At 49.7% G+C, this 27169-nt stretch overlaps 2 protein-coding genes across 3 annotated transcripts in view; one reads left to right on the forward strand and one right to left on the reverse strand.

Annotated features, from left to right (window-relative positions):
• Nos2 (nitric oxide synthase 2) overlaps positions 1-551 on the forward strand; it is a 44088-nt gene extending 43537 nt beyond the window's left edge. Inside the window, exon 27 of the mRNA XM_042694442.1 lies at positions 329-551. Within this exon, the coding sequence (XP_042550376.1) occupies positions 329-424 (96 nt within the window). The 3' untranslated portion in view covers positions 425-551. The remainder of the gene's footprint in view (positions 1-328) is intronic.
• Positions 552-2443: 1892 nt separating this feature from the next.
• Lgals9 (galectin 9) lies at positions 2444-20635 on the reverse strand. 2 transcript variants are annotated; one of them, XM_042692014.1, is made up of 11 exons: positions 20522-20635; positions 14304-14395; positions 10217-10418; positions 9856-9966; positions 8574-8669; positions 6862-6897; positions 5761-5811; positions 4970-5011; positions 4446-4534; positions 4136-4298; positions 2444-3074 (listed from the first exon to the last, which is right to left on the reverse strand). In XM_042692014.1, the coding sequence occupies exons 1-11, from the start codon at positions 20558-20560 to the stop codon at positions 2928-2930; spliced, it is 1068 nt and encodes a 355-aa protein (XP_042547948.1). In that variant the 5' UTR covers positions 20561-20635; the 3' UTR covers positions 2444-2927. The 2 variants fall into 2 exon arrangements, with proteins under 2 accessions (XP_042547948.1, XP_042547957.1); XM_042692023.1 differs by lacking the exon at positions 8574-8669 and having other exon boundaries at positions 20522-20631.
• Between the last annotated feature and the right edge of the window lie 6534 nt (positions 20636-27169).

The raw sequence follows: 27169 nt of genomic DNA on the forward strand, positions 1-27169 counted from the left end.
GGAGCATCTTGTAGGATGAGAACTGGTAGAAAATAGAACATTTATCCATCCTTCCATACACCTTGAGGAGGTATTGAGGTAGTCCTGGCCAGAGCAGACACAAGTGGATGATTTCTGATTGCAGAACTTTGAGTGACCACCAGGTGGCCACCAGCTAAATAGGTTAAACTGAGCTAGAGAATAAACCAAATCCAAGCATAAACCCAGCATGACAGGCAGGAAAAGGGCTCTTGGTGCGCATGTGAGAGGAGACCTAGGGCAGCTGGATGAGGTAAATGAGAGAGCTGGACCCCAACAGCTGACACCATGCCTCTGGTTTTCTTTACAGAGTCAGAAACGCTATCATGAAGATATCTTTAGTGCTGTCTTTCCCTTTGAAGTAAAGGAGAGAGCTGCAGGGCAGCCTAATGGCATGAGACTCTAATGCCCACAGTGAAGCATCATTCTAGGGCTCTTGGAGCCATCTCTCTCCCTCCAGCCCACCCTTCCCTGCATAATGGAGAGCCTTAGGGCCTCTCCAGCCCCTTGGAAGAGAAATCTGAACCTGCAGGCCTGGCAAGTGGACGAAAGAGATGAAGTCTTTGACTGAGTGGCCACTAGGCGGCGCTATGATACCAATCTCTTAACAACCCTATGTACAGTTATTTATACTTCTATATTTAAATAACAAACACCTCTGCCTGCTCCAAATGGTCACTTGTGCCTTCCTTGAATAATTCCTTGATGGAAATATTTATATGAAATACATTTTATTTTAACCACCTTGTATGTGTGTGTAGGGTAGGAGGAGGGGGGGAGGGATGTTAATTGGGAAAGCAGCCTCAAGGGTTAGTGTTGGTTTGGCCCCCAGGAGACATCACAGGGTGTTTTGTGGCAGGGGTGAAGGGACATGGGTGTGGAAGTGGGGCTGCATCATATAGAAGCTATCAAGGTCACCCAGTTCCAATTCTTCAGTAAGGATTCAAGCCACACCCTGTCTTAGGAGCACTGGTCCACATCACCTGCATAAGAAGCACTAGTACAGTGAAGAGCACCTACCATCCTTACATCCTGAGAGACCTCGGGCTCCTAGGTAGGGAGAGTGGCTATCTGGCAAAGCTGGGTTACATGGGCCCTGGTGCCTGCTTCTCTCCTCTCCTTCCTTTCCCAGGTGGAGAGGAGCCAGAGTAAGGGGTTTGCCAGGTTCCAGTGGCCCAGAGCTCTGTGTCTCAAATGACTCAAACTTGGTAGGTCTGGGCTGGGAAGGTGGCTTAAAGGTAGAGTGCTTGCCTAGCATTCATGAAGCCCTTGGTACCACATAAACAGAAAAAGCTGGAAGTGGTGCTGTGCCTCAAGTGATAGAGTGCCAGCCTTCAGCAAAAGAAGCTCAGGGACAGTGCCCAGACCCTCAGTTCAAGCCCCAGGGTTGGCCAAAACAAAACAAAAAAAACTTGGTAGGGAGCCATGTAATCCTAGCTACTCAGGAGGCTGAGATCTGAAGATCAAGGTTCAAAGCCAGCCCAGGCAGGAACATCTGTGAGACTCTTATCTCCAATTAACCACCAGAAAACCAGAAGTGGTGCTATGGCTCAAGTGGTAGAGTGATAACCTTGAGCTGAAGAGCTCAGGGATGGTGCCCAGGCCCAGAGTTCAAGCCCCACGACCAACTCAAAAACAAAAAACCCTGGTAGGTCTGGCACAAGGTCCATCTTTAACTTGTTCCGTGAGCTGCTGCCGCCACTGCCACTGCTGTGAGTCCCACCCTGCTTGTCAAGGGGCTGGGTTCCTGATGGAGTTAATGGGCTCCTTAGTCTGGTAAGTCCTCCAGGTGCTGCCTGCCACTTTCCCCTCATAACCCAAACCCCCAACCTCACAGAGTCTCACATCTGAACAGCTTTCCAGTCAGCACCTGGCCCGGCTGCCCCTCTCCTGCCTGAGCACAAGCTTCTGAAAATGGCTTCTGGCCTCCTGGGCTGTCATGACCACTCTATCCCTGCCCATCTCCCCATCCATGTTAGCACAGAGCTGATTCTTCGGTTTACCCAGCTGCCAAGATTCCTAAGTTTGAGAGCCTTGCCCAAGAGGATGGAGCCCCAGCCTATTTTCGTTTCTTTTGGGGCTAGTACTGGGACTTGAACTCAGAGCCTAGGCACTATCTCTTAGCTTCTTCACTTAAGCCTGGTGCTCCACGACTTGAGCCATGGCTCTACTACTTGTGTTTTACTGGTTGATTGGAGATCATTTCAGGGACCAAGCTGGCTTCAAACCACAATTCTCACATTGTAGCTTCCTGAGTAGCTAGGATTACAGCCACCAGCTCCTAGCTCTTAGCCCATTTTCTCCAGCACCTGGTGGGGTGTGTATAGGACCCCCACCCCAAAAGTTTCCATGCTGTCTCCTCCCTACCCCATCAGCAGAAACCCCCAATTCCAGACTCCAAAATATCACTGGCACAAGTAGGAAATCAGTCATCCCGTGTGAGGGTAACCAGCACTTTTATTTATCATAGGAACACTGGGGGAAGCTCTGGTCAGCCGTGGACAGGCTTCTTGGAGGGGGTGAAGGGTGGGAGCAGGATGCAAGGTTAGGGAGAAGAGTTAAAAAGCAGAGAAAGGGAAATTGCCCCAGAGGCCACCTCACCCATGATAGCTGATGGCTTGGAACATGAGGGTTTTTGTTTTTTAGACAGTTTGAACTCAGGGCCTGATGCTTGCTAGGCAGGCATTCTACCTGTGAACCATGCTACCAGCCTCCAAGTGGAGATGAATGGAGGCCCAGGGGGTTGGGAGTTTGGAGGCTGGGGCCTTCCCCTTCCCCCAGTGCGGAGGGGACGCTTCCCCTGTCCCACACCTGGCGGTGCCTCTCCCCTTGGTGCTGGAGCTGGGAGAGAAGTGACCAGGAGACCCAGACAGCATCCCCCGGCCCTCAACCCAGGGTCAGGGGACAATCTATGTCTGCACGTGGGTAAGCTGGACATCACCCGCCACTTCCAGGCTGTTGATGGCTGGCAGGTTCTTCAAGCGGTGCCCATACTCCAACAGGTGTTGTCCGTCCAGGGCTACTTTGAGGCAGTGACCTTCACACAGGATCCACAGCTGGGCAGAGAAGCCAGGCCATTTGCACTACACTTCACACACACACACACACACACACACACACACACACACACACACACACACACACACACACACGAGATAGTAACCCCCAGGAAACAGTCATGGGATCTGAGACAGGAAGTCCAGCAGCCTCGCTTCCTGTAACCACTGGAGCAGCGGAGGCTGGGGCTGGGGGTTCTGTCCGCCCAGTCTTCCTGTGGCTCATGATGGCACAGGCAGGCCGCCTGCTTCCCACCACACAGCTATCAGGAAGCCTTTGCAGGTCAGCCCATCCTTGGTCCTGGCCTGGTAGGATGTGGTGGGTCAGAGAGAAGTGGCTATCTGGGCTGGGGGCGGGGTATGACTAGGGGCTCGATCACTTGCTTAGACTTGGGAACTATAACCAGGCACTAGTGGCTCACACCTGTAATCTTAGCTACTCAAGAGGCTGAGATGTGAGGATTGCAGCTCAAAGCCAGCCTGGGCAGGAAAGTCCATGAGTCTCTTATCTCTAATTAACAACTAGAAAACTGGAAGTGGAGCTATGGCTCAAAGCGGTAGAATGCTAGCCTTGAGAGGAATAAACAAAAAAAAGCTCAGAGCCCAGGCCCTGAGTTCAAGCCCCCAAACCACCACCACCACCAACAACAACAACAAAAAAAAACAACTGGGAACCATTGGGATTTTCTGCCTTGCTCCCTGGGCCAGACTAAGCAGCCCAGGCCAATCTGGGCCAGCCGAGGCCAACCTGGGCAAGTTGCTCAGGCTTCCTGAGCCTCACTGGGGAAGCAGAAGCTAAGGATGCTCCTGGATTGGAAAGCTCAGACTCAGCTCTGGAGGCCTCGGAGGCCTTTGCTAACTAAATGCCATTTTTCACTCAGTGGGTGAAATGGAGTGCTGAAAACCCAACGTGTTCAAGTACTTGTTGAACATCCTCGCTTCTTTGAGTGCTAGCCCTCACGGCCCCAGGCAGCTCCTATCCCATACAAGGCAGCCCCAGGCCTCCTCTAACCCCTCTTCTCCCACCCTCTGGACTCTGTGCCCATATGGTGTCACCTTACCGAGAAGCTCTGGCCCCGGTTGAAGGGCATTTTTCCGGGCAGGCTTCGCTCCTCAGAGCCCCAGGAGCCCCAGACCTGCGTGTTGCGGACCACAGCATTCTCATCGAAGCGGGGGTTCAGGTGGAAGGCAATGTCACTCCCAGAGCGCAGGTTGATGTGGAACCTGGGGTGGCCAGTTCACATGACCCCTGTGCACTGAGCTGAGGGGGTGCTGGCACTACCCCCGCCCCAGCCTGTTTGGAGCCAGGGGACAACCTGAATGACCTTCAGGGTCTCCCACCTCCCTGAGAGCCCTGAAAGCATGCCTTACCTTTTAGCATTGGGCAGAACAGTGCCCGACACAATGATGGACTTGGAGGGGTACAGCCCGCCCGGGATGCTGGTGAAGAATGGCATTGGCTGTTGGAAGGATGGGGGATGGGACCAGTCAGCTGGGGATAGCCACAGGGAAATTCTGTGTCAATGGCTGTCCAGGGATTTGGCCTGACAGCCCAATCTGAAACCCCTTGTGAGTTAGTCTCTTTGCCAAGAAACACGTGACATCTTGGCTTGGCTCATTCAGTGACAAAGCCATCCTTAGGGTGACAAAGCCTTCTTGGAGTGAAGAGGGAAGGCCATATAATTTGCTCACACCAAAGGAATCTTTTTAAAGCTGAAAGCTCCTTTCAACAGACTGCTAATTTATATGGATACTTTAAAAAAAAACATCTCAACAGCATGTCTTTAGATTATGCAAAGTCAGAGGCTCGCCCCGCCCCCCCCCCCAAGCTGCCCTTGACCTCCATTCTGCCCTGAACAAACAGCAATCCCATTCCTCCCCAAGAAATCACTTACATAGGCTGGGCTGGGGTACACCATGGGTGGAATTCCAGAATTCTGTTGAAGAGACCAGAGCATTCATGCACATGTATGTATTTGTGTGTGTGTGTGCACGCACACGCACACACACACAGGCAGTCATACATTCTAGAGGGATCCCTTCAATACAGACTGGAGCTGTGAGGGTTCAATCCTTGGATTCTCCCATTCCCCTTCCCTGTCACCTCTGCCTTTTTTCTTTTGGTGCCAGTACTGCTGGGGCTTGAATTCAGGGCCTTGAACTTTCACTTGGCTTTTTCTGCTCAAGGCAGCTGCTCTATCACTTGAGACACACCTCCACACCTTCTGGATATTTTCTAGTTACTTGGAGATAAGAGTCTTATAGCCTTTCCAGCCCAAGCTGGCTTTGAACCACAATCCTCAGATCTCAGCTTCCTGGCTAGCTAGGATTTCAGGCATAAGCCACCAGCACCCAGCTATCATTTCTGCCTTTCTTGAACTTTCTATGACCTCTGACTCTCAGTCCCTGAGAAGGCAGCTTCTGCTAACTCTAGGCCCCCCACTTACCTGTACTGACAAAAGAAAATGGTTAAACCTGCAACCAACAGTGACGTTGCAGGGCTAAAAACTTTCTGTCTGTATCTGAGGCCACCACTTTTTGGTACCCTTTTAGTAACAGAAGAACCAGTCTCCCTGTAAGCCCCTAGGGGCCTGCTTCTTTGATAACAGTCCTCCTCTTTTACTACTACTTTTTTACAAGAAGGATCCTGCAGGGCTATAAGTGAACCGGAAATTTTTAGACTTACAGGGAACATCTGTCCAGGGGCGCTGTGCACCGTATGGATGACTGTTTGAGCCTGGAAGAAAGAAATAAGGTCTTAACCAGCTCTCGTCAATAGGAGGACCACCATCATCCACCAGAGGGCGCCATGTGACATGCTTTTTTTGGTTGGGGGAGATGGGGGGGAATCCGGTGGTAGGCCTGAACTCTGGGCCTGGGCGCTGTTCCTCAGCTCTTCAGCTCAAGGCTAGTGCTCTACCACTTGAGCCACAGTGCCACTTCCAGCTTTCTTTTTCTGCTTATGTGGTGCAGAGGAATCGAACCCAGGGCCTCATGCATGCAAGGCAAGCGCTCTACCACTGAGCCACCTTCCCAGCCCCATGACATGCATTCTTGAGAAGCTTTGACCATTTTCCACCACAGATCCCCACTCCACAGTCCTGCCCCCTCCACTCCCCAAGGCATATGGGTAGAGAGGTCTTTTCTTCAACCAAGAGGATTAGAGAGAGGCAAAGTTCTGCAGGAAAAAAGCAGGTTGTAGTACAGCCTCTGCTCCATATTTCTTTCCTTTTTTTTTTTTGGTCAGTCGTGGGGCTTGAACTCTGGGCCTGGGCACTGTCCCTGAGCTCTTCAGCTCAAAGCAAGTACTCTACCAAATGAGGTACAGCACCACTTCCAGTTTTCTGGTGATTTATTGGAGGTAAGAGTCTCATGGATTTTCCTGCTTGGGCTGGCTTTGAACCACGATCCTCAGCTCTCAGCCTTGAGTAGCTAGGATTACAGGCACGAGCCACTGGCACCCGACTTGCCCTATTTTTCTTCTCAGAAATTTTTCCCCATGTAGGCTCATTTTGCAAGTGGAGAGCTGAATGTGGGGCCCGCATGTTCTAGGTCTTGGCCCCAGAATAGGAAGGACTTGAGCAAACAAAGCCATTTAAATTGGTTCCCATTTCACCAAGGCCACCGGATCACGCCCCAATCCCCACTCCTGGCCTTGGCCTCACTGAGGCCAGGCGGATGGCACAGGGGCAGCTGCCCACCCTCTCCTGTGGGAGAGGCCACCCCCCCCCCCCCCTTCGCCCTTTATCCCACCGGTCCCGCCGGAAGAAGATAAAAAGGCACTTACAATGGGAACCTGTTGGGCAGGCCACATGCCTGGAGGCTGAAAAGGGGTGAAGGAAATTAAAATGTTGGTTATCAAGAGAGCTACACAGAGAGGAGAAGCGACTGCCCAACTCCATGTGGGGCTCTTATGGTCTGCTATGCCCCCGGCCACGACACATCTACCTCCTTGCTGTTCCCAAGAAACCCTTCCTGGACCGGCAGCCCGGCAGATTATCACTCCTGCATGCACAGCGTATCAGGGTCTCGTGAGAGGTCTGCTCTGACACCACCCAGCAGACTCACTTGCCCTGATCTGCTTCCTATTCTTCCCGTCTGTGCCAACCTCACTCCACACTCATTTATTGAATCCCTGAAGCGTGCCAGGCAGGGACTGGCAGCCTTCCAGATGCTCATGGGGATGGAAAAGGTGGAGGTGGAGTAATGGGGAGAGACACAGAAACAGGGTGACAACAGGATATGATGATTGGCATGACCCAGATGTGCACAGAGTCACGGCGACATGGAGGGAAGAGCCAAATTCCAGGCCCAGAAACCTCCACAAAGGGGTGACACTTAAGCAGAGAATTGCAGTGCAATGATTAGTCTGCCAGGGGCAACATCAGCCAAAAGTGCCTGGAGCCCTGGGTCCCAGTGTGGGAAAGCTGGGTGAGTGAGTGGTGAAGGCTATGGGAGCTTTAAGAGCGTTAGTGAGGTGGGAAGTGGGGGTGGGGGTGGGGTGGGGATACGATGGAGGTGCTTTCTGCTGTGTTCTGCTGGGGAATCTGAGCTGTATTTAAAAGGGTTTGGCTGGGGTGGGGGGGTGGGGGGAGAAGGCTGGGAATGGGGCTTAGTGGTAGAGTGCTTGCCTAGCATGCATGAAGCCTTAGGTTCAATTCTTCAGGACCACAAAAACAGAAAAAGCCAGAAGTGGTTCTGTGGCTCAGTGGTAGAATGCTAGCCTTGAGCAAAAGAAGCTCAGGGACAGTGCCCAGGCCCTGAGTTCAAGCCTTAGGACTGGAAAATAAAATAAAAGGGTTTGGAGGCCAGGCAGATTTTTCTGCAGGAAGACAAGGAGCTGGAATGTGCTCGTGGATGGGAGGTGAGGCGGTAGGAAGACCTGGACCACAGCTATCATGGTGAGAAGTCACAGTGGCCTGGACCAAGGTAGTGGCTTTGGGGAGGGAGAGATAACAGGGCACTGGTGGACATTAAGAATGGGGTTGAAATGGAGGGGGTAACAATGTTCAAGAGGAAGTGTACTCATAACCTCACTCATGTAACTGTAACCCTCTGTATAGTAGCTTTACAATAAAAAAAAAATAAAAATAAAAAAAAAGAATGGGGCTGACCCAGCCACTGGTGGCTCACACCTATAATCCTAGCTACTCAGGAGGCTGAGATCTGAGAATCACAACTGGAAGCCAGCCTGGGCCAAAAAATTTGGGGAGACTCTTATCTCCAATGAACCAGCAAAAAGCTACACGCAGAGCTGTGGCTCAAGTGGTAGAGCACTAACATTCGTGGAAAAAGCCAAATGAGAGCACAAGTCCTTGAGGCCAAGCCCCAGTACTAGCACAAGGGGGTAAGGGTAGGCGAGCTCTAGTTGCCTGGCCGAGGTAGATGGGGGACACTGGGGGTGTGTGTAATGGATCCTGCAGGTCTTGGCTGACCTGTGGCTGGACAGCCTCTGGTCCTACATCCTTCCTACTGTTCAACCCTCCGTGTTGAACTCACTTTTGGTTTGTGCCCCTTGGGCTTCCGTGGGAAACGGACAGGCTGGGAGAAGTGCATCGTAGAGAAGAAGGGCTGGATGGGGGCTGCAGAAAAGTTCTGTTAAAACAAAAGCACCATGAGGTGAAGAGCAGCTTCCGTGGAGCCAAGGAGAGCAGCAGGCAGGGGCAGGAGGGCCGGGCAGCGGCAGCAGGCAGGGAGGAGGCTGGGTTTGCATGGAAGGGAGGGCTGCCCAGAAAGGGTTAGGCCATCAGCAGGCTCCCAGTCTCCCTCCACCTCCCTGCCTCCTCCCACTGCAGGGAACGCAGTGGGGGTGGGGGTGGGGGTGGGGGAAGAGTAGGAAAGTGAGCAGAGGCCAAAGGGAGAGAAGCTATCTGCTGTGAACCTCTAGTGGGCTCAGCACACTGGATCTTATCTCCTTACTTCACATACTGTCCCTTGGCTCTTTCACTCAAGGATATTGCTCTTCCACTTGAACCTGCCTCCATTTCTGGCTTTTTGTTGGTTAATCAAAGATAACAGTCTCACAGACTCCTGACCAACTGGCTTCAATTCACAATCCTTAGATCTCAGTCTCCTGATAGGTGTGAGCCACCAGCACACGTACATTTAAAATACAGAGAGAGTCAGGCGCTGGTGGCTTGCATTTGTAATCCTACCTACTCAGGAGGCTGAGATCTGAGGATGGTAGTTTAAAGACAGCCCAGGCAGGAAAGTCCATGAGACTCTTATCTCCAATTAACCATTAGCAAACTGGAAGTACAGTTGTGGTTCAAAGTGGTAGAGTGGTAGCCTTGAGCAAAAGAGCTCAGGGACAGCACCCAGACCAAGGCCTAGGACCAACACAAACAAAATAAAATCAATACACAGAAAGAGAAACATCGTGGAGCCCACAAGCACTCAGAGTCATTGAGCAGACTCCATGTATAGATGGGGATACCAAGGCCGGGAGAGCTGGAGTCACCCATCTAAGATTCCACAGACAAGGACAGTGGAGGTGGACTTCCAGCTAGCTCCCCTTTGGTTCCCAGACATGGCTTTCTGGAACCACTTGGCCTTCTAACAGCACTGGAAATAGAATGACAGAGAGAGGCGTGGCCTAGTGGTCTCCCAGAGGAGATAATCTGCAGTGACAGAAGAGCAGACCAACTGACACCCAAACAGAGGAAGTAGCAAGTCCCCACCCACTTCACCCCCAGATTGGCTGGTACCTCCAAGGCCTCAGTACAGCCCTCCTGGGCCCTCACCCCAGCCCTGGGGCCATGTGCCAGGCATTCCATCTGACCTGGAAGTTGACGTAGGAAAGCATCAAGGTTCCATTGATGGAGAGGGTGTCAACAAGGTGGAAGGGGACGCGGTGCGCATAGTGGAGGAAGACATTCTTGTTCACCGTCACCTGCCAAAGGACAGCATATTCTGGTGGAGAATCCCCAAGCCAGGGCAGGAAGCACCCCAGAGTTTCTGGAGTTTACTTCCTGAGTCTCTCACTCTGATGAGTGTCTCTCGTGACACCCTGACACCCACGGTCATGTTGTGTGCCAGGGTGTTGCTCAGGCCTGATCTCAATGAGCGTGATTATTTACAGGTTGCTGGCCAAGCCTGCCCAAGGGCCAGAGGACCAAGTGGGGAGAGAGGTTCCTGCTCACCTTGAAATCAGATCTCTGTACCAGGATTCTGAGCTCAAAGGGCACCCCATTCTGGAAGGGCATTTGCATCTTCCTCTCCTCAGGACCCCAGCATCCTTTCTGCTTCGTGTTGCAAACCACATAGCCTCCCTCTTGAAAGCGGGGGTTGAAGTGGAAGGCGATGTCATTTTCACTGAAGCCAGTCTGCAGGTTCACTGCAAACCTACACAGAGAGAAATCAGTCCCCGGGTACATGGTTAATAGCCAGCAACAGAACAGGAGGACTGGGGCCTATGAATCCTTTCTTGTTTAGCTAATTTGAACTTAATAGGATTTGTGTAATTATTATATTTGCCCTTCCTGTGTAACTTTCTTAGAAAGTAAGTAGATAATCACTGACATTAGCCACAAGGGACATAGTTTTTGCAAGTGAATTATAAATGGCTACTCAAGAGACTGAGTTCTGAGGATGGAGGTTTGAAGCCAGCCCTGGCAGTCAAATTGGAGAGACTCTTACTGCCAACTAATCAGCAAAAGTGGAAGTGGAGTTGTGGCTCAAGTGGTAGAGTGCCAGCTTTGGGTGAAAAAGCTCTGGGACAGTATTCAGAGCCTGAGTTTCAGCCCGAGAATCAGCACATATGCTGGTACACACACACACACACACACACACACACACACACACACACACCATACACACACACACACACACACACACACACACACACACACACACACACACACAAAGATGAAAGTCATGAAGCATGCCTAGAAGGGACAGCCTTTAGCATCAAGTAGACACACTCTAGAGCATGTGTACTTGGAAGCCAGCCCAGTGTTGCTCAATTGTGAAAGACAAGAATCAGTGTAAAGAGCCTGAAGAGCTGCTGGGAAAGTACAAAGGCACTGTTTAAAGAGAGGCATAGAAGAGGGGGAAAGAGGGGGTGCAGAGAAGGCCTCTGCACCTGTGAGCTGGTGCTCATACCTATAATCCTAGCTACTGGTGGGGGGGAGGGGGGAACTGAGATCTGATGATCACAGTTCTTTTTTTTTTGTTTGTTTGTTTTTTGTTTTTTTGGGTCCAGTCATGGGGTCTGAACTCTGGGCCTGGGTGCTGTCCCTCAGCTCTTCAGCTCAAGGCTAGAGCTCTACCACTGGAGCCACAGCGCCACTTCCGGCTTTTTTCTTTTTGCTTATGTGGTGCTGAGGAATCGAACCCAGGGCCTCATGCATGCAAGGCAAGCGCTCCACCACTGAGCTACCTTCCCAGCCCCTGATGATCACAGTTCTAAGCCAGCTGGGGCAGGAAAGTCCATAAGACTCTTACTCCAATTAAGCACCAGAAAAACAGAAGTAGAGCTGAGGCTCAAAGTGGTAGAGCATTAGTCTTTAGCAAAAATGCTCAGGGACAGCACTCAGACTCTGAGTTCAAGCCCCAGGATTATCCCCTGCCCCCCCCCCAAAAAAGGAAAGATATAGAATTAATATTAGTTCCCCAGGCATGAAAATTTACAATGTGTATGCCAGGCTCTCGCTGGGCATTTGTGTTTGGGGTGTGGGAGTGGGTAGGGAGTATGGACTTGGACCCAGCTTTTCATGGTATCATTTGCTGTGACCTCTAAACTTTGACCTTCAAATTTCCACCCTCAAATTTCCATACCCAAAAAAGAAGGGGGAGGATGAAATGAGGTAGTGTTAAGGAAGCTTCCAGTCCATGCCTACGTTCTTTCTTTCTCTGGACAGAAAGCCCTCCTCCCCACCATGGAAACTTCCCTTTTGGTGTAGCTGGGCTCCAAAGTGAGTGCTCAAAGAAAAGAATTCTCCCGGGAGGCTGGCTCAATGAATGTTTGTGCTTCTATTCCTCAACCATATATCTCTTGGGCCCTAAAACCAAGTTTAACACTGAGGCATCTCTGCCGCCCACCCCGCACGAGCAGCATTCCCTGAACAATGTGTGATCATGGTGCCTGCCTGCTCACTTCGGTCTCCCCTAATTATACACAAAGATTCAGAGAGAGACCCTCAATTCCAGTCATCTGTTTCCCCCATAAAGCCCAGCACTGTGCCAAATCCAGAGACAGCCCTTGATAAAATATTCCTATAAGTCGCTGTAAAAGCCCATTTGATTTCTCAGATGAAGAAGGGCATGTTCTGGAACATTCTAGCCAATGGCACACAGATGCTGTCCACATGCCTGATCCCTCTGTGAACCCTTAGTCAGCAGAGCACTCAAGAAACTGATGTGGCTCCCAGCCCAGTCTCAAGCCCAGCCAGCCCTGTCTCTGTGAATGCTGAGAAAGAAGAAGGTTTTAGAGAGTTCTAGAGTCAAAAATCCAAGCCCTTACTGCCCTTTAATTGGAAAACCTGGCCTTTGACCTATCTTGGGGATGTAATTCTCCTTTAATGGCCTGGCAGATTCATCCCTGACCAGGGAAGGAAGTGAGCTTGATCCCTAGAAAGCAGCCATGGCTGGGGAGAGGGGACAAAAGTCAGAAGTTCAGTTGGGGGAAAGGGGTGTGTCGATTCTGGGACTGGGAGGCTTTGGTGGGGGTCTCCTTGGGGGCATTTTTGGGGTATCAAGACAAGTTTCATAGCCTCCTAGAAAGGACAGCAACAGTGGAGAAAGTCAGCTAGAATGCAGAGAGCCCAGACAAGGTTGACTTGGGGTGTGGGACTATTATTAAGGGACCCGTAAGGTCTCCCTGTTCTGTGGAAGGGGATGATCCCAGGGCCACTGGGAGGGGCAGGCAGAAGGGCTTCACTGGCACTGTGGATTCTGACACTGCTGCCATACAGACCCCAGGGAAACTGATCGAGGGCCACTTACCTCCATACTACCCAGGTGGGCTGGGTCAACAGAGGCCAACACCCCCCCCCAATACTGTACAGCATTCCTCAGGGAGGGGGGAGGAGATGGGACACAGCATTGATGTTGCCCTGTTGATCTGACTTAGTATTTTTCAGAAAAGACCTTAAAATAGGCAATGGGGGGGGGGGGGGGAAAGACCCAAATTCTTGTTTTTCTTTTGTTTGCTTTTCTGGTTTTTTGAAACAGGATCTTACTATAGAGACCAGGTTGGCCTTGAAAACTCCAGTTATATAACTCAGGGTATCACTGCATTTGAAATCTTCCTGCCTCAGTCTCCTGACCAAAGTGCTGGAATTATAAGTGTGCACCACCACACTTTAAAAAACAAGCAAAATAGCCAGGTGCTGGTGGTGGCTCACACCTGTAATCCTAGCTATTCAGGAGGCTGAGATCTGAGGATCGTGGTTCAAAGCCAGCCTAGGCAGGAAAGTCCATGGAACTCTTTTCTCCAATAAACCACCAGAAAACCAGAAGTGGTGCTGTGGCTCAAGTGGTATAACGCTAGCCTTGAGCTAAAGAGCTCAGGGACAGCACCAGAGTTCAAGCCCCTCAACTGACACACACACAAAAAAAGCACCATTTTCTCCTTTCTCCTATTTCTTTTTCTCTTTCTTCTCCTCCATCTTCCTTAGTTTTTGTGGTTTTGGGAATGACCCCAGGCATGTCGTTAGCTCTTTTCTTCTTTCTTTCCTTCGTTCGTTCGTTCCTTCCTCCCTTCCTTCCTTTCTTCTGTCCTTTTTTTTGTCAGTTGTAAGGACTTGGGGCCTGGGCGCTGTCCCTGATTTCTTTTGCTCAAGACGAGCCCTCTACCACTTGAGCCACAGCACCACTTCCAGTTTTCTGGTGGTTAATTGGAGATAAGAGTCTCACAGACTTTTCTGCCCAGGCTGGCTTTGTGATCCTCAGATCTCAGCCTTCTGGATGGCTAGGATTACAGGTGTGAGCCAGGTGCGGGGCTACGCACATTTCTTTCAATGGGAACTGTAAATGTTTTCATGTCTGTAGAAGAATGAAAATTTATTTTTGCAACTCTGAGTTACTGGATCAGTGGTCAGCCCAGGAACCAGCTGCTTCCCTCTCTAGACTGCAAGGTCCCTAGTGTGCAGGGAGTCCCAGGACCCTTTCACCCTGGAGTCTATGCTGGTGATGACTCTGAATGTCGTGGTGGCAGAGGCTTGGGCAGGGGCCTGCTCCTCACACCCACCAGCCCCATGGTTGTCAGTGGCTGTGCCATTCATATACCTGCTTGCAGCAGAGTGAAGGACGGTCCCCTGGATGATGATCTGAAGTCCCTCCTGGAGACCACCTTGGATTGACGTGGAGAAGGGGACAGCCTGTGGGAAGATATAAGGTGATTGGCACTGGCCTAGGTGTTGGTCTTGGTGAGAGCTGGTGGATCTCAAGACCCCAGGGTCCTGGCTAGAGACTCAAGAGGCTCAAGGTCCAGAGGGACCCACCAATCTGCTCTGGAGAGTAAGCCTTCCACCCTCCAGAGAGGAACAGGAGGATGACAATATTGACAATGACCTTTGCCCTCCCAGCCACTTCAAGAAGGGCAGAGGACCTCTGCAGTTGGGGTAATTCATTTCTGTCTCCCCCGCCCCTCATCCTGCCCTGATTCCTTCCTTTGATTCTTCAGCAGCCTCCAAAGCCCACAGTGAAGTACTTCCTTCCATCCCAGGCTCCATCGGCAGCCTTCATGGCAAATCTTTGCCACCCTCCTTGAAGGATCCTTGTGTCACTGAGAAGTAGGCAGAACGGAGTGACCTTCCTAGTCTCAGCCTGAATGTCCTTGAGAAGCTTATTTAGCTTTAGCTTTTTTTTTTTTTTTTTTGTCATAAATTAGAGATGAGAGACTCAGGAGTTTTCCTGCCAAGACTGCCTTCAAATCTTGATCCACTAGTACCTGGCTTAGAGGACTTTTAACTTGGATATCTGCTAAGTCTTGTCCAATAGCAGACAATTAGATCTTGTTTTTCATTATGGTTTAAACAAGCCATTTGTTTCTATAAGAATTTTGAGATTCAGTGGCCATTCTCCTGTTCTTCTGTGATTTGAATTATTTCAAATTCTTCTGGAGCTGGGAAGGTGGCTCAGTGGTAGATTACTTGCCTTACATGCCTGAGGCCCTAGGTTCGATTCCTCAGTACCACATAAGCAAAAAGCTTTGAAGCCGGAAGTGGCACTGTGGCTCAAGTGGTAGAGCGCTAGCCTTGAGCTGAAGAGCTGAGGGACAGCGCCCAGGCCCAGAGTTCAGGCCCCATGACTGGACCCCCCCCCAAAAAAAAACAAAAACAAAAACAAGCTCTTCTGAGTTTAGAGTGCTTTTAGACAGAGAAGCTTGAAATCCTACAGGACTCAATAGTCAAGGAAAGCAAGACACAAGGTGTGGAAACCAGGAAGTGTGGGTGCTGAAGATCTTTGTTGTACTTGGCTTAAAAATGAAGTGTACAGCCAGGCACGGGTGGCTCACGCCTGTAATCCTAGCTACTCAGGAGGCTGAGATCTGAGGAACGAGGTTCAAAGCCAGCCCAGTCAGGAAGGTCTGTGAGACTCTTCTTCTTTTTTTTTTTTTTTTTTGGTCATGGGGCTTGAACTCTGAGCCTGGGTGCTGTCCTTGCGCTCTTCAGCTCAAGGTGAGCACCCTACTGCTTGAGCCACAGGGCCACTTCTGATTTTCTACTGGTTTATTGGAGATTAGAGTCTCTCTGGGGCTGGGAAGGTGGCTCCGTGGTAGAGTGCTTGCCTTGCATGCCTGAGGCCCTGGGTTCGATTCCTCAGCACCACATAAGCAAAAAGAAAAAAAGCCAGAAGTGGCGCTGTGGCTCAAGTGGTAGAGTGCTTGCCTTGAGCTGAAAAGCTGAGGGACAGTGCCCAGGCCCAGAGTTCAGACCCCACGACCGGACCCCCCCAAAAAAAAGACTTTCCTGCCTGGGGCTGGCTTTGAACTGTGATCCTCAGATCTCAGCCTCCTGAGTAGCTAGGATTACAGGTGTGAGCCACCAGCACCCGGCTTGTGAGATTCTTATCTCCAATTAACTACCAGAAAACCAGAAGTGATGCTGTAGTTGAAGTGGTAGAGCATGAACCTTGAGTTGAAGAGCTGAGGAACAGCATTCAGGCCCCTAGTTCAAGCCCCATTACTGACAAAAAAGGAGGAGGAGGAGGAAGAGGAGGAGAAGAAGAACTGTACACTGTACAGTCAAGCTCTGGTGGCTCATGCCTATAATCCTAGCTACTCAGGAGGCTGAGATCTGAGGATCACAGTTTGAAGCCAGCCTGGGCAGAAAAGTTCTCGTGAGACTCTTATCTCCAATTAACCACTCAAAAACTATATAGCTCAAAGCTAAAAGTGGTAGAGTGCTGGCCTTGAGCAAAGATTGCTTAGGGACAGTGCCCAGACCCTAAATTCAAGCCCCACCACCACAACAACAACAACAGGAAAAAGTGGGCTGGGAAGGTGGCTCAGTGGTAGAGCACTTGCCTTGAATGCATGAGGCCTTGGGTTCGATTCCTCAGCACCACATAAGCAAAAAAGAAAAAAAGCCAGAAGTGGCGATGTGGCTCAAGCGGTAGAGCGCTAGCCTTGAGCTGAAGAGCTGAGGGACAGCGCCCAGGCCCAGCGTTCAGGCCCCACGACTGGACCCCTCCCCCCCCAAAAAAAGATTAAGGGGCTGGGAAGGTGGCTCAGCGGTAGAGCGCTTGCCTTGCATGTATGAGGCCCTGGGTTCGATTCCTCAGCACCACATAAGCAAAAAGAAAAATGCCGGAAGTGGAGCTGTGGCTCAAGTGGTAGAGCACTGGCCTTGAGCTGAAGAGCTGAGGGACAGGGCCCAGGCCCAGAGTTCAGGCCCCATGGCTGGACCCAAAAACAAAAAAAGAAAAAAAGGAAAAGGTACTAAGTCTATTTTGCCTTGTAGGGAAAGTTCTAATTGACTAGCCTACCAATTGAAAAAAAAAAAAAAAAGCTAATTGGTAAAAGGGAGTATGTATCCTGACTGTGGAAGAAGAATGTACCTTCATCCTCAAAAATACACCTCTGGATGGGACCATCAACTATATTCAAAAAGTTTGAGGAAAAGAATAGAAAACAGAGGGAGGAATTATGAAAAAAAAAGCCATCTTTTCTATCAAAATGGGTTATTTAAAAGTGCCTATTTGAGCTGGGTGCAGGTGGTTTGTGCCTGTAATCTTAGCTACTTAGGAAGCTGAGATCTGAAAATTGATTTGCAGTTTAAAGCCAATCTGGGCAGAAAAATCTGTGAAACTCTTGTTTCCAATAAACTGAGAAAAAGTTGAAAGTGGTGGTATGGCTCCAGTGGTAGAATACTAGCCTTGAGCACAAAGAAGCTCAGGGACACTGCCTAAGCCCTGAGTTCAAGCCCAGGACTAGCAAAAAAAAAAAAAAAGTTCCTATTTGTTTATTTGATCTGGTAGCTTGGCTTGTTGATTATTCTGCTAAATAGGGAAAGGGAAAGAGGAAATGCTTTGGGATAAGGAAGGATTTTTGAAATGTAAGATTTTGTCTTACTTGGTTGTTCCAAAATAAAAGAATTAAGGCACCTCTGAGATTGTCCAATAAAGTAGTGGGTGAATGTTTTGAGACTGCTATTAAACTCTTAATCTTATCTCAAAGTCATTTAATGGTCACCCAATACATCTTTTTTTTGGCGAGTCCTGGGGCTTGAATTCAGGGCCTGGGCACTGTCCTTGGGCTTCTTTTGCTCAAGGCTAGCACTCTACCACTTCAGCCACAGTTAGGCTTCCAGCTTTTTCTGTTTATGTGGTACTGAGGAATTGAACCAAGGGCTTCATGCATGCTAGGCAAGCACTCTACCATTAAGTCACCTTCCCAGCCCCTAACTAAATATTTAAAACTGTGTATTGGATACCTCCCACCCTCTTCAAACTAGCCAATTGTGAGCAGATTACGTAGGGCTAGCTGTGTTGGGGATAAAAAAGGGAGCAAACCACCTTCTCTGCTAGATTTTTGGCTGGTAGTGTGCCCCTTTGCAGAAGTAAACTGCTTTGCCCAATTCCTTTGGGGGCGGGGAGGGGAATGTCTTGTGTGAGGTCGCACTCTGAGTTAAAGTAATTGGTTTTGGTGGAAACAGCATTGTTTATTGCACCAAATAAACTTGACCCTGATCAGGCAGCTGTTCACATCCGGTGACTCAGTCCCTTTCAGAGCTGAAATTTGTTCTCTGCTCCCAGCCATTCCCGCAGCCAGTCCTACTGTAGAAATGCAGAAAGCAGTGTTGGGCCTTCTGGGGCCTGCGTGTGGGCAGCCTCGTTCTGGTGGGCTAGTGTCACCAGAGAGCACTCAACCCTAACACCCGGCCTGCCTCAGGCTGCCCACTCCGGGAAGTTCTGAGGCCTTGATGGCAGGCAATCATTGGGTCTGAGTTATTTCCTTAAATAATCGTAACCACCCTTGCTATGGTCGGCGCAACTTTTACAGATGACGAAAGGAGCCTAGAAATGTTCAGTAACTTGTCCCCAAACCACACAATTCGTCACCGATGGAGCGTGGATTTGAACCCCAAAAGTCACCCATGCTGTCCATCTTTATGAGCACAGAACAGCCGTACCCCTGTTCCCACAGCGGGGCCCACCTTGACTGCCTCCTGCTTCCTTCCCGGCCCTCAGGGGAGACTGGGGAGAAGATGGGAGCAGGGTCCCCAAGCCGCCCCCCTGTGGCATGTGACAGTGGGTGCAATTTCTCAATGAAACAGAGTTCACATGAAGTTCTTACAGATTGAGCATTTAGAGGAAGTGTGGCTCTGGCCGCGAGACAACTGTGGGTGACAAAATGACTCAGGCCCATAGTTCCCAGTACTTTGTGGGGGGGGGGGAGAGTGGAAGCATGCAGGGCCTCCCTCCCCCACCTCCATATGTCTGTCTGTCTGTCTGTCTGTCTCTCTCTCTCTCTCTCTCTCTCATTTGTACCTCAGCGTCTGTTTTAACCATCTAGCCCATAATTTGGCTTTTATATCCAACCCCAAAAGCAGTCCCCAGAATGACCAAGTGGCAGAGCCTATATGATTTCCCTTGCTTGGTGGGGCTAACCTGCCACACAGCCCCCTCAGAAATGCTGCCCAGCCCCTCCCAGCTTTTCCCAGACCCCTCCACACAAGTCCTACCTTGCGGAGTGGGGGGAGGGGCCTCCCAGAGGGGACAGAGGCACACTGGCAACATTGGCCAAGCTTAGCACCTCTGCTGTGTTTGGGGGTCTCTAAGGCAAGGCCTTCCTTAGCCGCTGGCCTCAACACCCGGCTTCTTAGCCCACTTCACCTGCAGGAAGCAAGACCACCCAGAGAGGGACAAAAAGATGGAGAAGCCGAGCACCCGTGCCTCATGCCTGTAATCCTAGCTACTCAGGATCTGAGGATCCTGAGGATTCAGTTCAAAGCCATCCTAGGCAGGAAAGTCCACGAGACTCTTTTTTTTTTTTTTTGTCGGTCGTGGGGCCTGAACTCTGGTCCTGGGCACTGTCCCTCAGCAATTCAGCTCAAGGCGAGCACTCTACCACTTGAGCCACAGCGCCACTTCCGGCCTTTTCTGTTTATATGGTGCTGAGGAATCGAACCCAGGGCCTCATGCTTGCAAGGCAAGCATTCGACCACGAAGCCACCTTCCCAGCCCCTCCACGAGACTCTTATCTCCAATTAACCACCAGAAAACCAGAAGTGGGGTTGTGGCTCAAATTGTAGAGTACTAGCTTTGAGTGAAGAAGCTTGGGAACAGAGCCTAGACCCTGAGTTCAAACCCCATGACCAACAAAAAGAAAAACAGATGTAGAAAGCAGACTTTGCACCCCACACTGCAGGAACAGTGCCCCTCTCTCTGGCTTTCAACATTGCCCCTCGGCAGGCCCCCTGGACATACCCTTGTCCTGTGAGCGCCTGCTTAGCCTCTGGGAAGACACACCTCTGGGGGTATCCATGCTGGCCCCTTACTCCCAACAGTACCTGCCACTCTCACATCCTTCCTGGCGTAATCTTTACCTAGGCTTGGGTAATAGGCTTGAACATGCATCCCATTTTACAGATGTGGAAACTGAGGCCTAGATGGACTATAAAAGAACCTTGTACAGAAATCACCCGACTAATGAAGATCTAACCCCAGGAGGCCATCTCCAAAGCAAGCAAGTATTAAGTTCTGTGCAAGCCAATGTTTGCCTTCTAGAAACCTGCTCACATCCCCTTACACCCTTCTAGGTGCTACATAGGGTTACTGTCCCAAATGGCACAGAGACCCAGGCCTGACACAACTTCTGTGCCAGGTTAGGATGATGATGGTACTTCTTCCCTTCTGTCTTTCTGCCCCCTGGTGCCTTTTGCCACTCAGCCAATGTTTCTTGGGAGACCCATAGCTTCTTTCCCAGAGTTGCTTCCATCCAGCTGTGGCAGCCTGCTCAGCACCCCCGGCTAGCCCCATGATCTCACCCCAGAACTCACCGGGTTCAGGTAGGGACCCTGGGGGCTGCAGAAAGCCATGGCTCCACCACCTTTGTGGCCACTGCTACCTTTCACACTCCAAGCAGTCCTCACTCCACTGGGAATCGCTGGGCGAGGAAACAGAAACTAAAGCAATAGGGCAGCTGTTCAAAAGGGGAGGAGTCAGGAGCCCCAGGAAGTGGGGCTGGAAAAGGAGAAAAAGATGGAGGAGCTTGAAGGGAGAGGCTCAAGTTGGACTGAGGGAGAAGAGTGGTCGCTCCCAGCCTGATGACCTTTCCCCTCCTTCCATGTTCTACTCAGAGACACAAGATACAAAATGACAATGGCCAGAAGTGACTGTTTCCTAAGTGTGTTCATTTATAGTGTCCTGAAAAAACATGGGCTGGGAATACAGCCTGTGTAAGGGTAGTGGTGGACAAGACCAGATCTGGCCCTTGATACATGCAGGGAAACTGAGACTCAGAGAGTCCCAGGGACATGCCCCAGACTGCACAGCTCATTAGTGGCACCCTGAAATGTTGGAGAAGATGTAAGCTCTCTAAAAAGTCTAAAAATTATTTCTCCCTTTGAAATTTCTATTCCTTGTGTAGAAATGTAATTATGAAAGAACTGTTTGGCAAATAAAATACCATAATGGAGATTCAAAATCTTCTATGAATTGATTTCTTTTCTTTTTTCCCCTCTCTTATATCCCTTTTTCCTTCCTTCGTGTGTATGTGTGTGTGTGTGTGTGTGTGTGTGAGAGAGAGAGAGAGAGAGAGAGAAAGAGTGTGTGTGTGTGTGCACATGCACACTGGTATTGGAGTTTAACCTCAGGGCCTGGGCATTGTCTCTTAGCTTTTTGACTACAGGATGGCACTCTACAACTTGAGCCATAACGACACTTTTGGCTTTTTGCTGGTTAATTGGAGATAAGAGTCTCACAGACTTTTCTACTGGGACTGGCTTCAAAGTGGGACCCTCAGATCTCATCCTCCTAAGTAGCTAGGACTACAGGAATCAGCCTGTAGTCCTGGCTTTTCCTAGGTTTTAGCATGGGGAGAAAAGAAAATAGAACATTCCAGGTAATGTGGAAATACATGAGATGGAAATTATGAAGTAAATGATTGTGTTTTTTGCCAGTCCTGGAGCTTGAACTCAGGGCACTGTCCCAAGCTTCTTTTGCTCAAGGCTAACACTCTACCACTTGAGCCACAGCACCACTTCTGACATTTTCTATTTATATGGTAGTGAAGAATCAAACCCAGGGCTTCATGTAGGCTAGGCAAGTACTCTAGGCAAGTACCACTAAGCCACATTCCCAGCCCAAAATAAATGATTTTTAACTGGCTTGGGCACCTAGTTAAAAGAAACGATTGGCTGAAACAAGGAATAGCAGGATGGCTGATGGGTAAGGGGAGCCATGACCATACACTGAGCTGGAGTCAGCAGTCTTTGTTCTGCACTAGCCAGAAGACCTCCTCAGCAAGCTTGGGGATGGGCAGCTAAGTGTTACTATTCCTCCAAAAACAATGTTGTCAACCTAATGCTGTGAGTTAAACTTGAGAAGTGTTGTCCCATAGATTGAGGCCAATTAGCAAAGGGCTGGAGGCTCTCTTTCTTGCTCTTCCCTTCCTTTCTACCTTCTGCCATGGCTTGATGGAGTTTGAAGGCCCTCAGACATGCCTGCACCTTGCTCTTGGGACTTGCGAGTCTCCAAAACTGTATTCTGTTCAAGAGGCACGAAACAGACCAAGACAAGAGTCCTGCAGGCACAGAGGAGACGGTGCGAGCCCCGAGGCCAGGTTTTTGCAACTTTTGTCCTGTGTGTACAAACTTTACTTCTCAAAGATGCCCCAATAGATAAAGAGTAGGTATCTTCCTCATCTCCAGGCTGTTTCTGGATCAATTGTAATTTGCCTGGATTTCAGGAGCAGACAGCCTGGGGGAACAAAAGGGAAAGGAAATTCTTTCCAAACCTTTCCCACACCAAGGCAGCCAGGGGCAATATTGTCACAGCTCCTCATTTGCAAGCAAGGGCCAGCCAGCTTGGATCTGGGACAACTGGCTCACTCACTGCTTGGTGTGTAAGAGAATACAGCTCAGGAGAGCTGTGCGGATGGCAAAGGAGTCCAATAGCTGCTTCTCAGAAAAACCTAGAAGACAGGCACTGGTGGCTGATTCCTGTAGTCCCAGCTACTTAGGAGGCTGAAATCTGAGGATCCTGCTTTGAAGCCAGTCCCAGTAGAACAGTCTGTGAGATTCTTACCTCCAATTAAGCAGCAAAAGGCCAAAAGTGAAGTTATGGCTCAAGTGGTAGAGCACCATCCTTGAGTCAAAAAGCTAAGGGACAGTGCCTAGATCCTGAGTGTAAGCTCCAATGCGCACGCGTGCACACATGCATGCACGCACACACAAAGAAAGGAAAAAGGGAGATAAAAGAGGGAGAAGAAAGGAAAGAGATCAATTCATAGACAGGAGATTTGAAACTCCATTATGGTACTTTTTTTTTTGGGGGGGGGGGGGAAATCTGGTCGTGGGGCCTGAACTCTGGGCCTGGGCGCTGTCCTCAGCTCTTCAGCTCAAGGCTAGCGCTCTACCACTTGAGCCACAGCGCCACTTCCAGCTTTTATTATTTTTGCTTATGTGGTGCTAAGGAATCGAACCCAGGGCCTCAGGCATGCAAGGCAAGCACTCTACCACTGAGCCACCTTCCAGCCCCATTATGGTATTTTATTTGCCAAATAGTTCTCCCTTCAGAATTACATTTCTACACAAGGAATAGAAATTTCACACCTAAACATTTCTCCAAGAGAAGGGGAAATGCATACAAATGCTGAGAACAGCTTTGCTTATCACAGCCCCAAATGAGAGCTAACTCAACTGTCACCAACTGGAGAAAGGAGGAAGGAATGACCGTATCCATACACAGCAAGCCAAGTTGTAATGATTATGTTTACAGGAAGGCTGACAGCAGGTCAAAGGTTATCCTTGGGGTCACTATCAGCCAGGGTCAGGAAGGAATCTTCTGGACCCTGCTAAGATCTGGGTTTTGGTCTGAAAGGTGGTCCAACAGACGTTGATGAAGGTAAAAATTCATATAGCAAAGTAGGATCTTTACACTTTAAATAATGTCTCAGTAAAATATTGTTATAAGAAAAATGTTCCCAGGGCCCAGGCCAGCTAAGGAAACCAGTGCAGTTCAGAAAAGAAGCAACTTTACCAGGCCTGTGCCTTGGAGGTAAATATGGGAAAACATCTCAGCAGGAGAAAAGAGGCCAGTCCTGGGGCTAGACCTCTGGGCCTGGGCACTGTCCCCAAGCTTCTTTTGCTCAAGGCTAGCATTCTACCACTTGAGCCACAGGGCCACTTCGGGCTTTTACTGTGATTATTGGAGATAAGAATCTCATGGATTTTCCTGCCTGGGCTGATTTCAATCCTCAAGTCTCAGAGCCCAGCCTCCTGAGTACCTAGGATTCCAGGTGTGAGCAGAGCCTGGCTGTAGTTTATATTTCAACAAGCATATCATCTACAAATTTTGATTCTTTTTGTTATGGTTATTAATGGCACTAAAGACATCTCATAGCTAATGGCTGTCCTGCAGAGTACTCTTGGGAATCAAAGCATAGCAAATCCAGACACATTAGCAGCTGTCCACGTGTGGCAGCCCTACCCAGAAACAAAGCAATCTAAAGGTTATGGCTGCACAGCACATTCCATTCTGTTTACACAGCAGCCCCCTGATACACAGCTAGATGCTTAAATTTGAGACACAGGCACTGCAACTGGACAGATTTGTATTATTTATCATCTAGACACATTGAAGGTTGAGTTCATGTACATTGGAGCTGAATTTTCTACCTCTCTGAAACCGAATGGAATAAAAAGAGAATTTTCTAAAGGTTGCACTTAAGAGACTTTACATTTAAATTGCATGCCATTTTCTCATGCCAGGCAAATCTCTCTTAATCCAAATTTTCTAATATAATGATCTACAACCCTCACCCCTTGCCTTTTTGGGTTTTTTGGTACTGGTAATGGAACCCAGGATGTTGCACTTGCTAGGCAAGTGTTTTGCCTCTGAGCTACATCCCAGTCCCACCATCCCAGCTTTTTTGAGATGAAATTTCACTGAGGCTGACCTCTAACTCATGATCATCCTGACTCAGCCTCTTGAATGCTGGACTTACAGGTATGCAGTACCATGCCCAGCTATATCATTACTCCTTTTACCTATACTTATGCTAGAAAAGTGGATAGGTGAGTCAGGCACACTAGTATGTGCCTGTAATTCCAGCCCTAAGGGAGTTGGAAGGAGGATCTGCAGTTTGTAGTTAGCTTCATAGTGGAGACCTCGTCTCTAAATCAATCAGTCAAATAGGTGAGAAATAAAACATTTATTCTTTTTTTTTTGTCAGTCATGAGGTTTGAACTCTGGGCCTGGGCACTGTCCCTCAGCACTTCAGCTCAAGGCTAGCGCTCTACCACTTGAGCCACAGGACCACTTCCGGCTTTTTTCTGCTTATGTGGTGCTGAAGAATCGAACCCAGGGCCTCATGCATGCAAGGCAAGCACTCTACTACTGAGCCACCTTCCCACCCCTTAATGAAAACTTTTTACTTTGAGTGGTCTGATAGTATCTTATCTGTGTTAAAATGTTAAAATCTTTTTTATTTCTACAGTGAAAGAAATCAGGCAGGGCTGGGAAGGAGGCTCAAGTGGCATAATGTCAGCCTTAAACAAAAGTGCTTAGAGACAGCACCCAGGCCCTGAATTCAAGCCAAGTACTGACATAAAAGATGATGAGAAGAAGGAGGAGAAGAAAAAAGGAAGAGAAGGAAAAGGAGGAGGACGAGAAAGAGGGCAAGGAGGAAGAGGAGGAACTCCAGAATTGTCGTCTGCAGCTTGGATGGCACTCAGGGTCCGGCTGATCTCCACCTCCTGGGCACTGTCACAGAAGGGCATGGACATGCTGCTCTACAGAGCTTCTCAGGACAGCAAAACTTTCCCAGGGTCCTGTCTGGAGCTTCTCCCCTCAATCCCCTTTTGCAGCCTCTTCGCTTCTTCCTCTATTCTGGTCAAAGGTTCCTGTGGCCTCCCACTGGGGTCATGTACAGGGAAATGAGAAGAGTGACAGGCGACTTGAGAACAGCACACCTCACCCGGCCTGCCCGGCCCAGCCTACAGGGGCCGAGCCTGCCTGGCCTGCAGAAATGGAAACTGGAAAGCAGAAACTCGGAGGGGATGGAGGAGGGAGAGGGGTAGACTTGGAGAAGAAAGGAGGTGTGGGGGGGGGGGAGACAGGGGCAGGTCAGGGCTCAACAGGGCAGGTTGGCCCCAGCTGGATCCACCTCTCCCAGGCCCCACCCCTGCCCTCTCAAGGTATTCTGGCCCTGGTCTGAGGGTGGGGTGGAGGGTGTGTGTGTGTGTGTGTGTGTGTGTGTGTGTGTGTGTGTGTGTGTGTGTGTGTGTGTGTCTCTCTCGGGAGGGGTGGTGTCCGCAGGCCCAGAGCCCTAAGCAAATATGCCAGCCGAGGATAAAGCAGACTCAGAGCATAATGACACTCCCACAACTGTGTGTGTGTGTTTTCCCCAGTCAAAAACTTGGAAGTGTGGGATTTTAATGAATATCTTAGATAAATTCAAGATTTTTCAGGCCATAGCTGGGCTCCCATGTTGACTCATGCCTGTAATCCTAGCTACTCAGGAGGCTGAGATTGGAGGATAGTGTTTCAAAGTCAGCCCAGGCAGGAAAATCTGTGAGATTCTTTTTATCTCCAATTAACCACCAAAGAAGCCAGAAATGGACCTGTGGCTCAAGTGGTAGAGTGCTAGCCTTGAGCAGAAAACCCAGTATATAAGAGGGAAGAGAGAGAAAGAGGAGAAAGGGAAAGACGGACAGACAGACAGAGCATCTGCTGAGTGCCTATGGTACCAGGCTCCTGACCTGGTTCTGAAAACTACAGAGCTGGAGGCCCTTGTCCTTTCTCTTCAAAGGGTCAGGCCTAAATATTAGGGCTGGTGGTTGTGCAAATTACCGCCTGCCAATTATTATACGTTGTGAAAGAAGGTTGCTCAGCTCAGCAGACTGTGAGGAAAGGGGTGATCACAGCAGCTAGGGGAAGCCAGGCAGGTTACTTCCACTCTCCAAGCCTCAGTTTCCTCATCAGTTAAATGGAGCTAGTGGTAGGCTTTCTTTATAAGGCAGACATGGGGATTAAGTAAGCCCATGTTTGTCAGAAATTAGGGCCTGGCAGTCAGTACTCCATAGCTCACTTCCGGATTTTTCCTCCCTTTACCATGGTGAGCCAGCGCAAATTTCTCAGAGGCCTTGGCTGAGAGCAGATGGTGCCCACCATGGATTACAGGGCTGAGGTGAGAAGAGCAGGCAGCTCTGTGTGTGTGAGCATATGAGAGTGTATATGTGACCTTGCACACATGCATGTATGCACATGCATGTATGCATATGCATGTATGCACATGCATGTATGCACATGCATGTATGCATTTGTCCAGGGAGAGCACATGGCTGCTTGGAACTGCAAAGCAGAAGTGGAGGAGGCCCTAGGCCACATTTGGGGGAGAAGCAGGCAGCCCCCCCACCCCTGCCACACCATAGTGGGCAGCCCTTGAATTCTAGGCAAAGGAGTTTGAATTTTCTCTGGAGTGC

This window comes from Dipodomys spectabilis, unplaced genomic scaffold (assembly GCF_019054845.1).
Source record: "Dipodomys spectabilis isolate Male_0828 unplaced genomic scaffold, ASM1905484v1 ptg000004l, whole genome shotgun sequence".
In the NCBI taxonomy this organism is placed as follows: Eukaryota; Metazoa; Chordata; class Mammalia; order Rodentia; family Heteromyidae; genus Dipodomys; species Dipodomys spectabilis.